The sequence below is a fragment of the Zeugodacus cucurbitae genome, chromosome X, assembly GCF_028554725.1.
Source record: "Zeugodacus cucurbitae isolate PBARC_wt_2022May chromosome X, idZeuCucr1.2, whole genome shotgun sequence".
In the NCBI taxonomy this organism is placed as follows: Eukaryota; Metazoa; Arthropoda; class Insecta; order Diptera; family Tephritidae; genus Zeugodacus; species Zeugodacus cucurbitae.
Window position 1 is genome coordinate 31,321,899 of NC_071672.1, and position 12,422 is coordinate 31,334,320.

A 12,422-nucleotide genomic window follows, 5' to 3' on the forward strand; every position below is an offset into this window, starting at 1 on the left:
TTACGGTGCAGAAGCTTGGACGATGTCAACATCAGATGAGACGACACTAGGAGTTTTCGAGAGGAAAATTTTGCGCAAGATTTATGGTCCTCAGAACATTGGCAACGGCGAATACCGCAGACGATGGAACGATGAGCTGTACGAGTTATACGACGACATTGACATAGTTCAGCGAATAAAAAGACAGCGGCTACGCTGGCTAGGTCATGTTGTCCGAATGGACGAAAACACTCCAGCCCTGAAAGTGTTCGATGCAGTACCCGCCGGAGGAAGCCGAGGAAGGGGAAGGCCTCCACTCCGTTGGAGGGACCAGGTGGAGAGCGACCTGGTTACACTTGGGATCTCCAACTGGCGCCGAACTGCAAAGGAGAGAGACAGGTGGCGCACTATCGTCGATTCGGCTATAACCGGCTAAACGGTTGCAACGCCAATCACATACATACATACAATTACATTATTGTTTTCTACTGAATAACTTCCTGGTTACACCACCGCTATTATTTCGAACACGGTTGTATGTATACGCCTGTAATAACTCCACTTCTTGTTTGCAATGTTCTAAGCTGCCTAATAGTACCAATAATGATCAAAATGCATTAACACCAATAACGCAGGCCAACACTCAATTTGCTTCTTTGAATTTATCAACTGATTCTAGTTAATTTGGGTGCGCTGAATTCGAATCTGTAATCAGTTTGTCTTTATCAGATCAAGTTTTCATGATATAGCTTTTTATACCCTCCACATAACTCATGACCTGAAAAATAATGGAGGGTATAAAAAAGCTATATCATGAAAACTATAGCTGATAGAGACAAACTGATTACAGATTTGAATTCAGCGCGCCCAAATATTTTTTTTTTTAATATTGTCGGGCTGTGTATTAGTTGAACTTAAACCCTTACGCTTCAATTAGAAAGCTAAATGTAAATATGAGTGAGCTTAAATTTATTTGAAACATTATTTTATACAAAGCTAGATTTCCCCCGTTGTCTGTCTAGTAAATTTCGACAGTATAAAATGTGCCTTTACACCCAAACTTAACACCATTCTTACTTGCGCTCTATATGAATATGCATTTCAAATTTAATTTGCATAAAATAATTTTCTATATTTTTTTATTGAAAATCTTAACCTTCTCGTATTAAGGAATCTAAAGCAGTTGTTGAAAGCATGAAAAAACAATTGAAATAACTGTAGTCAAAAACTCCTTAGATCCTAAGGAAATATAGTAAGTAAAGTACCATAAGTGGTAAAATGGGAGCTATGTGATTGTGTATATATTTTTTGTATATTGTATTTTGACTTTCGATAGTCTATTTAATTTATTACAAAACTCTATGAGTCTTGCATGCAAATATTTGCCAAACTTTAATGCTAAACAATATTTTTGTATGGTCGTATGTTGGCAATTGACAGTGTGTTGTTGTATATAAAATAAATTAAATTAGTTACATTATTTTCTTTTCAAATTTATTAAATTAATTGTATAATAAACGCAGCAACATGAATTTTGCCATTTTTTTAGTTTTTGCTAGCTGGTGTAAAAAGAGATTTTGTACTTAATTGTTGTTTGCATGTATGTTTAACTCAAGTGAAACAGAAAATATATGTAAAATAAAGGTGTACATGACTAGATTGTGCAGCAAAAGTGGAAATTCTTATTTGAAGTAAAATGGTACTTATGTATGTATGTAGGCCCATACACATGTACTACGTGAGTGCGTGATATTTTGTTTGTAAATGTTAAAATAGTTGAAATTAAACAACGTTCGGTTGCATACACGTGCCGCGTATTTGCATATTTTATGGTATTTTATGGTATATGGAGCAACGCAACATACAACAAATGAATAAACATAAAGCAACAAACTTAAACTTAACCAAATCGGCAGAATTTCTAAAAATTTCCAAAAAATATCTTAAAATTAAGTACGTTGTTCCGATCAATTGGGTAGTTATTATTTTGCATTACTCATTGCTATTTATTACTTAATTATAAAATTTAATATTTTTGTTCTAGTTTGTGCTATGCAGTACCGCATAGCTCAACTAATTGTTTCAAATGTATGTATATAGCTTAAAAGTGAGGTTTAAATATGTTCAGTGTTTTGTAGAAATCTGCTAAAATACGTTGGAATCACCTGAATATAGGTATATCTTAGTATAAATATTCGTGAGTGTTAGTTGTTATCCAATAGTTTTCTAACACATAAGTGCACATATTAGCCTACTGCAAAGACAATTATTGATTCAATACTTCATGTGGAAAGCTCGTTTATTACAGTAGAAATACAGGTGAATATTCCTACGTCTATAGTTAGATATAAGTAGCTATGCCAATACCCGACACTGACGCAGTACGCATCGATTGCCCACTCAAAAGATAAGAAAGCGGCGGGCGCCGATGTATTGCCGGCCGAGATATTCAAATACGGCGGCGAAATACTGATTTTTCTTATGATCGGACGAAAGCATGCCCGACGAGGAACTTAGGCAACATTTGCACAATCCACAAAAAGGGAGACCCCACAATCGGTACCAATTATCGTGGGATAAGTCTCCGTAATATCGCATATAAGGCGCTATCGAGCGTACAGCGGGAAAGACTAAAGCCCACGGTCATCAAACTATTAAGAACTTATCAGTGTGGTTTTAGATCCACCATGGAATAGATATTCACCATGCGTAAATTCTTGGAAATATCCCGTGAAAAGAGTATCGACAAACATACTCACCTTTTCATCAATTTTAAGGCTGTATTCGATAGCACGAAAAGGAGCTACATCTTTGTCGCTATGTCTGACTATGGTATCCGTGCAAAGCTTATACGGTTATGTAAACTGATGTTGAATAATAACAGAAGCACAGTTAGAGGATTGGTACTAAACGATGTTGCAGTCAGAGCGACACTTTATCGTGGATTTCTTAAATTTGTTGCTGAAGAAAACATTAAGAGCCTTAGAGCTAAATAGATAGTGTACAATTTTTTACGAATGTGTACAATTGCTGACGTATGCACTATATATAAGGATATGAATATATTAAAATAACGGATAACTGAGGCTGCGATGAGAGTTTTTCTCCGGACACTTTAAGAAATCTAACTCCGTATCTTGCTCTAAAACCCTGGAGTCCTCCGTCACTAGCATTGAAACCGGAGTCGTTTTCTTTAAGTGGGGAATATAATTAATTTGCCTTTTCTTACCAACTTACGGGATTACCAAATTTACTGCATCCAACTTACGGGAAAATTTCTCACACGCATTCGAATGAATCAAAAATAAAGATTATTTCCCATAGATGGTCAGGGTTCCAATAGGTATATCTTAATGCTTATGTATTTATATGCAAACAATTAAATTAAATTAAAGTTGTTTTATTTATAAAATTAAAAGAGTATTTGTTGACGTTATATGAATGTGATGTTGTATGTGTATAAGCTGTATACTAAAAATCAATATGCACGTATTTTAAAAAAAGGAGAAAACTGCCAATAGCTCTCCTTCCAAGGAATGAAGTTATCACACAGCCACACTTTGAGAAACGATTCAGAATAGATCTGAGCAATAAGAGCTATCCAGCAGCACTAGAACACTAACGTTAAGCTCTCTTAACGCGGCAGTGTTAGATAGTACATTGTGCTAATAAGAGAGGGCACAATAGACCATCGGACTTTATGTCGAATTCATATGTACATAGCATAAGTCGATATGTGAGCCTTAATTAAAAGAAATGAAAAAGCCTAGTAGACGGTGAATAAAGATGTATTATATTTGGAAATGAAGACAAATAACTACTTTTTGTTTGAGAATTTATTGTTATGTGGTTTCTCAAAATTTATTTTCATACCTACAAATGTGTATGCTGCTGAGAATCTAGTTAATAACTTCACTCATAAACTACATGTGAAAGCATACAAAGTGTGTTTAATACGTAATTGAGATGTTTTTCATATTTGCATTAGACATATTTATTTTTTTTCTTCAATTCAATAACTATAGTTCCCTACCTTATGTACTACCACTTTCCTTTACAAACTTATAAGAGAGTATCTGCTATTAAATTAGTACATTCTGCTTCAACAGCTTGTTAGGTTTGAAGTCATTAAATTAAAGTGAAAGAATGGCACAGTGTTCATTCATACCTTCGACACTGTACCACAATTAGAAAACTCTGAACTCTGAAAATAATTAACTGAACAACATGCTAATCTTTATGGTAACTGAACTGAATTTGTGCACGTCAATATACTTGAATCAGCTCTTAGTATAAATATCGGGTGATTCGGGTGATCTAAGTAGAGGTACTTTTTTCAAAAGCCTTTCACGATCACGTGTTAGTTGTGTCAAGCTGTCATTTTCTTTTTGTTCAGTATTGTTCGGCATTTCCTTTTGAAAAAAATTACGCCTATGCTGTTCAGACAAATCGTCCAACTTTATTACGAAAATCCACGTATTGTTCACACGCTTCGTTCAACTTATGGTCAACATAATCGGCCTACTGATCGTTCAGTATTGGATAATATTCGACCGAATACCACGTCCAGCACGCAGTGATGAAAATCTAGCAGCCGTAGCTGAGAGTGTACACGAAGACCGTGGAGAGTCGATTCGCAGCAAACACGAACTGACATATAGAAGGACTTGGCGCATATAAAGACTAGATCTTAAATTTAAAGTTTATCTTAACAGTTTGTGCAAGAACTGAAGCCGCTCGATCTTCTCAGCCAACATCGCTTCGGACTACGAGCTTTAGAAAAGTTCCAAGAAGATCCGATGTTTTCCAGCCAAGAGGTCCATTTCTGGCACAATAGGTAAATAAGCAAAACTGCCTCATTTGGTATGAACAGCAACCTGAAGAAATGCAAAAGTTGACATTTCATCCAGAAAAAACAACGGTTTGGTGCGGTTTGTGGGGCGGTGAAATCATTCCACACACTTCGGTGAGCAGATAGTTTCACGTTTTGGGCGTTTTGGGTTTTTTGGTAAAGTCTATGTGAAGCAAAATGAAAATGCCACGCGTGTCATTTGCCAGTTACCAATCGAAATGCTCGAACGAGTCATCGAAAATTGGACTCAGCGGATGGACCAAGTGAGACGTAGCCGCGACCAAAATTTAATCTTTAAAAAATAAATGCCAAAGAATATTCTTTCGAATGTTAATAAACTTGCCACATTAAATTTGAATTTTCTTTGTTTTTTTTTTCTAAAAAAAAGTAGGGAACTCCGAAATGGATCACATTTTAATAGTGTGTCGCCGTGCTGACACAGCGTTTGTGTCTCGACTCAATACTTCCGCTAGGTGTCTACATTAGTATTTAAAAAAATAAAATTGACAAAATGAAGAGCTTCATTTTATCCCATTATATGTACAGTGAAACCTCTCTTGGATGCACACTCACCGTCGAGCGATTTTTGCACGCCTGTCATTTGTTCTTGTTGCATGAAAAAATGTCCGCTCAAGTGAGGTGTCCGCTAGGAGAGGTTGCTCTGTATATGTACCACAAAAAATTGTGTAATTTGTATGCAGGTGTAATGCTTATTGATTATATTGGTAGTTTTGTAAAGATAATTGAAATGAATACTGAAAGTCCTGTATACATACCTGCAAGGCTTACACCACTGATTCTGCTGATCTAAACCAAATCGAGCACGGCACTTTTTCATATTATTACCTATATGTAGTATAAGTATTTTAAGAATAAATACAAAAAATAGAAAATATTAAATAAAACTTTCAAAAATGTTATGTAGATCAAATAAAGCATATGAACAGTACAGTGTTCAATAGTTCATCACCACTGAAAGATGGTATATATGTATATGTAAGATTATATACAGCTGTTTGTACATACCGAATTGCACAAGTACTTACGCGTATAACGAATTCATGAATAAATTTAATTTAATTTAAGTAATATTCAATAGGAGAAAATGATAAATAGCGCTTAAATCTTAACGAATCAAAAAAAGTGTTAAACATGTTATATTTAATGATACACATACATACATACGTATAAAAGTAATAGTTTGAAATGAAAATTAAGTGTTAACGTAGGAGCTAGCAAGTTTGAATACTGCAACTACGTACATACGTATATGTTTACAATACATAAATAATAAATAATTGTTGGCTACAAACATGCTACGTATATGTATAAAAGAAAATACTAGTATTAGTACTTAATATTAGCACATACTACTACATTTTCATCGTTTAGCTAAAATTAAATGATACTTCATTAATTGATAAATAATACAACTTTTACAATTCACTTGTACCTGCGCGATGCAATGAATTGAATAACTTCGTTAGCATTGATACCGAAATGGGGCAAAAATTTTGAGCAAAGCATAATTTCCGAATCGAGTCTAATATTTATTTGAAAATTACTGAAAATTATTGAAAATTAGTTGAGTTGCGCGAGCACGGAGAGACAGCAGACATTTTGTTAACAGAAATATTTTCTTTGTTTTCATTCCTTTATCATTACACCTAGCTGAATTTCAGCTGCAACTTGTACCACTTTGATTGTACTACAGCTGTCAACAGTTCACTTCAATTCATGCTTATGTGGTAATTTAAGTCAAATAAAATTCCAAACAAAACTAACAAGCCGCAAGGTTGCCAACCCTACGCTTTATGCGTACTTATTTGCTGACATTATTTTTCAATAGTATAAAACGCCATTTTTTAATTGTTGTATCAAAGCAAAATACATATGTATGTACATATTGTCGTTTTTGTTTTTTATATTTTTATTTTTTAAGTAAATTGAAAGTGAAATTGTTATTAATTTGCTAACCTCCACCACCAGCATCGTTGGTGTCTTGCTTTCGCTTCCGTTTTTTCCCCCGTGACGTATTCGTGCGGGAGCTCCAATCTGGATACATTTGCATGTGTAATTGACGCTCCCGTCTAGCTAATTCATAATATTTGGCTTGCTCCTCACGGCCTAATGCGTGCCACTATTTTATGATTTTTTTTTGGTATTTGCATCGTATTATTATTACATTTGAGTGTTGGTGTGTAATGCAATTCAATTTTTAAAGGATATGAGTAATTGCAGTAGCCACATAAATAGGAATAAAGATAAAAAATTTATGTGTTAATAAAAAAGCAAATTATAATTGTTTTATAGACGTAATTTGCGTTATTTGTTACTTTTGTTTTCTTTTTTATTTCATATTTAGAGTTTTTAAATTTAAAACTTTTTTTTTTAATTTTTAAGTTTTGATTTTTGAATTGTTTATTTCTTTTTGATATTTTACAAGTGGCGGGAGGAATTCCCAAAAACTGTGCCTCATTATAGTACGAGTACACTATGCAAGTTTTCATTAAGTCTTTTTTCTTTATGCTAGTTTAGGTATGCTGCGCGTCAATGTACTTGTACAACATTTTCAATGCAGTGTTAGTAAAAAACAACGAAAAAAATTATTAACATGATAGTAAATTGTATGAACGCAAATATTTTTGTTGCAAATGTTCAAAATTTTAACGTGGTTTTCTGTGCTATAATTGATTGAATTTGCCAAACAAATTCGAAAGTTACAGATAGTTAGAAAGTAACCTTTAACCTTGTTCTTCTTTTAAAAACTGTGTTTTGAAAGTCAGTGAGCAAACTTACTCGCGAATGGCTGAACCTATTTGAGACTCACAGTTTGGCACATGCTTCTGTACTATATTTTCTACCAATTAGTCGAAGCTTTTTTATAACCGATAGAAATTATGTTTTTTTATACAAAATTTAAGGCCAAAATTATGGCAAAAATCGATTTTATTTTTTGAGAAACCGTGTCTTTTTAAATTATTTTTTTGCCGATCAATTACAAGATTATTCATTACTTTAACGAAATTCGTTTGGATTTTCCATTTCAGTTGAACCACTTCAGAATTATAGTGGTCACCGCAAAACGCCTTTTTTGTTGGGGCGCCTGACGCACTGCTGTAGCAGCTTCAAATCCCGTTATTTTTACAAACAAAAAATTATGCAATACTCTTCAAAGTTACAATGATATGTGTACAAATTCTGAGAATAATATGGTTAGAAGTTTTCTTAGGAAAAATCTGTGAAACACCGCTTTTTTTAGTGCTCCTAACTAGTTGTAACCCCTTAATATAATCATACAGTGAGAATTTTTCGAAGGCGTAGGCGATTACGTATTCCCTGCGTGGATATCGGCTACGATTTCAGTACGAGCTAACATTAAATTTTGTTTGTAATTCCGATTGGCACTTCGACAAAATCACACCTTAAAGCGCCATCTCGTCTTTCTCTTTGAAAGCGACACGGAGTCGGTTCTACGTTTCTCACGCACAGCTGGAAAAGCTAATTGTTTCAAAATTTGTAAGTACAGACGGACAAAACTCTTAAATAAACCCAAACGTAGAAAAGCAAAAGCAAAACAATTGTTAAACCAAAAACCCGAGCAGTTACTCAAGTAACGCGTGCGATTTACGAAATGTTTTGATTTCACACATATGTACCGATGTGTGCTGTAACACCCTAAATAATTGTTCTTGACAACCGCTAAAAATTTAGCATTGTTTCTTTTCGTTTTCTCAACTGCCTGTTGTAAGTACATTATGGTCCAAACTGACGGCCATGAAAAAAATAATTTCAAAAACTAGTTCCACAAAAAAAAGGAGTGTTTGTTGTAATATGAGATAATTTTAAAAATTTAAACACTTTCGGTATATTAAAATAATTAATATTTCATTGAATAGCTTTGATTTTTTAACAGCGCTCCAGCCGGCAGGGCAACGTTCATCATACTTTTAAAATGTCCATATCTACCAGTGACAAATATCTAAAATTGGTTGGATTCCGTTAGGCTACAATTTTTTTTAGTTATCGGATTTTCATTGAAGTTGAGGTCAGACCGAATAGTCCAGCGCATAACCTCAACAGTTGAGATTCAACTGCGATCAAGAGAAATTGGCAAACTCTACTATGTGAAAAGCTACCAGATAACACGGCAGAAGTGAGATTGCCAAGAGACAACTGTCATCTGAAAGCATGATCGACGTAGGTGAACTCTTGCAATGCCTATATGATGATCTAGATAGGAACTTGGTAAGTTCAAAGCGCGTTGAGAGGATATACCGTGATGAAAAACCGCAGAAGTTATGTGTAAAACGTTAGATCAGAAGTACACGAGAATTCTATTGAGGTATACCCACTGGTCGACATACCCACTGCTCACAGTCTGGTGGCGGCGCACGCCCCTAAGATGGGGTGACAGATCGAGATGACTACAGGAAATGTCAAGAGCAAGGTATCAGAGAAAGAATGGAGCATCTTTGAAATTCTGTGTGACGGCACTCCATCTGGTAACGTAAAGGAGCAAAACTCGTCTATTTGTTGATTTTTGGCCTACCAGACTAATCATACTTAACCTAAGGTATTTGCTAAAATTTGAGCAGATCATGCTTCGATTTCTCGGAGCTCATTATAATTTTATTTTTTATAATTTTCAATTTTACCTTACATTAGTACTAGATTAATTTTCGAGTTTTGTTAATACTTTTTGGGTTATAATCTATTTTTTAAATGAAATTTCTAGCACTCTTATTTTTTTGTACAAAGCTCTACTAAAATAACGACCAATGCAATAAGAATCTCTTTGTTATGTAGCCAAATATATTTTACATATTGGTACTCCTATTATTTTGTGGATAACTGTATGTACTTAAAAGTGGAGGAAAATTAAGTCGAATTTATATGCTCGGCAAATGTTTCGTGATATTCCGGACAATAATGGACAGTCGAAAGCACGTTCCTAAGCACACATATTTTTGAGTGACATTTTGGCGAACATTTGTCCCTTTGCAAGTACTTAATTTATTGTGTTAATGTCAGCGTTTAATGGTAAAGTTTCCACTGTTTACAAATGCATGCAGAGTTGTTAATAAGCTGAACAAATATTCGAAAATCAATATGTATAAGGTTAATGTACTAATTTTAATTTTGGTACATTAATTTAGTTGGAAAAAATATTTCTACCAATCTTTACTACCAATTCAAAGCAATTTAGCATTATGACAAACTTAACTATTTGGTAATGAATAACTAATCAAATAAAATAACTTAATTAAAATAAATAAATCAATAACAAAATGAAGGCGGCTAACTAGTTATAACTATTTGACTTTTATACATTAGTTTACTGATTGTGTTTGGATTATGTCGCTGCTATTGTACAGTAAGTTGTACGAGACAATGGATACAGTTAGTAAATATTAATTGCTTGGGTGATCCAAGTAGCGGTACTTTTTATAATAATATTCGACCGAATAGACCACGTTCTGCACGTAGTGCGGAAAATCTAGTAGCCATAGCTGAGAGTGTATACGAAGACCGTGCAGAGTCGATCGGCGCCGTTCGCGACAACTCGGACTGACGTATTGCAACGACTTGGCGCATTTTACGTCGAGATCTTAAATTGAAGGCTTTCAAAACCTACCTATCTACCCAAGCGACAACGCTTCGCTCCAAAGAAGCGAAAATATACGATGTTTACGAGCCGGATACTGTTCAACTATGAGGCCCATTTCTGGCTCAATGAGTATGTAAACAAACAAAATTGCAGCATTCGGGACGAAGAGCAACCTGAAGAAAATAACAGTTTGTTATGGATTGTGGGACAGTGGAATTATCGGTATATATTTCTTAAAAAATGATGCCGGTGAGAACAGACCATTTAATGACTGAAATTGAAGCTCGTGATCTCCCACACTGATTTTCAACAAGACGGCGCCACTTCCCACACATCGCATCAAACAATAGATTTATTGAACGAACACGTCGGTGAGTAGATAATTTCTCATTTTGAGCCGGTCGATTGGCCACCAAGATCGTGTGATATCATAAAGTCATACGCCACTTACCAGTCGAAATACTCGAACGGGTCATCGACAATTCGACTCAACGGATGAACCATCTGAGACGTAGTCACAGCCAACATTTGAAAGAGATAATCTTGAAAAAATAAATGCCAAAGCACGTGCTTTCGAATGATAATAAACATTCGCTATTAATTTTGAATTTTCTTTGCTTTTTCCTTAAAAAAAGTAGGGAACCTCGAAATGGATTACCATTTAGAAGATTGTAGTAATTAATATAGCGACATCTTTACTTTGGAGTTCTGCGGGCTAACAAATTTATCAACGACACTCTTTGTAAGATCCCAAATATATAGCGTTTTTATGTGAGTACCATATATACTGGATATTTGTGTTGGAGACAGTGCCGAATACTTAAGCGCCCACTACTTTGAGTTGATGAAATGAACTACTGGTATCATGGTTAGTGGATATAATAAAAATATATGTGTAACGTCTAAATAAATAAATGAAAGTCCTGAGAAACTATTGTTAATACAACGCAAATGATCAAATATGTAAGTAAGTATTTTAGTGCAAGTAAAGTAGTAAAATTAGTGCAAGAATTGCAAACAAAAAATGTATATAGTATGTATGTTCTTATACTATATTACTATTACTAGATATTTGGTTTGTATTGAGAAATAAATTGTATTTGTTTATTTTAATACCTCCCGAATCCGCGGGTGATCGGTCTTTTTTACGTTTTTTCTTTTTCGAAACATAGCCGTAGTTATCCCGTGCGCTCCACCCTGGATATAATTCCATATGTAATTGGCGCTCTTGCCGCGCCTTTTCGTAATATTTACTTTGCTCTTCGCGGCTAAGCTCATGCCACTATTTTTACCGAATTGTGAGAGAGTATGTTGGTAGTGTTGATACGCCCATTGTAGGTAATAATGCGTTCGATCGTTGTAATTATTATGGTATTTCATGGTGTTAGATGTGATATATGTGTGGATCCAACCAAAGCCAAATTTCGTCGAATACATTTTGGAACAGAAAATAAAAGCAAAAAACGAAAACAAAAAATCGTTTCAATTTTGATATATTAATTTATTTGCTTGTGGAATTTTGAAAATAAAAACATTTGATGAATGGGATACTTAATACTTGTTTCAAACGAAAAAAAAGCTATATTTATATATATGTGTACGTCGGCACACACACACACATCATTGCCAAGTATATTTGTATATATGTACATGTTTGTGTGTGAGAGGGAATGTGCTGTGCTGCTGGAGTGAGTGTACGCGTTTATTTAACTACTAAACGTTTCTTTCTCCCACATACGTACGTTAGCCGGTTATTGTTATTTACTTATTTTAATTTTTTATACTTCTATTGTTATTTTTTAACAGTCTCTGTAGTCGTATATTTCTATACAGCATATGAAAATTCCTTCGCTTCATTTTTTAATTCAAATTATTTAGTTTAATCATCAAAAATATATATTTTCCGATTTTGGTTTGTTCAAGTGTCCAATAAATATAAAAGAAAAAACAAAGTTGCAAAACAAAACGTCTATTTTACTT

At 34.3% G+C, this 12,422-nt stretch overlaps 1 protein-coding gene across 31 annotated transcripts in view; it reads right to left on the bottom strand.

Moving 5' to 3' along the window:
- The window catches only part of LOC105218274 (protein pangolin, isoforms A/H/I/S), a 159,340-nt gene that overhangs the window by 24,886 nt on the left and 122,032 nt on the right, over positions 1–12,422 (bottom strand). For 24 of the 31 annotated variants that reach the window (XM_054235502.1, XM_054235500.1, XM_054235499.1 and 21 more), the window contains 2 exons: positions 11,559–11,724; positions 5,608–5,677 (listed from right to left, as the gene is read on the bottom strand). In XM_054235502.1, the coding sequence (XP_054091477.1) occupies positions 5,608–5,677; positions 11,559–11,724 (236 nt within the window). Of the gene's footprint in view, positions 1–5,607; positions 5,678–6,808; positions 6,972–11,558; positions 11,725–12,422 lie in introns of those variants that run through there. The other 7 variants (XM_054235503.1, XM_029044135.2, XM_029044137.2 and 4 more) reach the window with 4 other exon arrangements.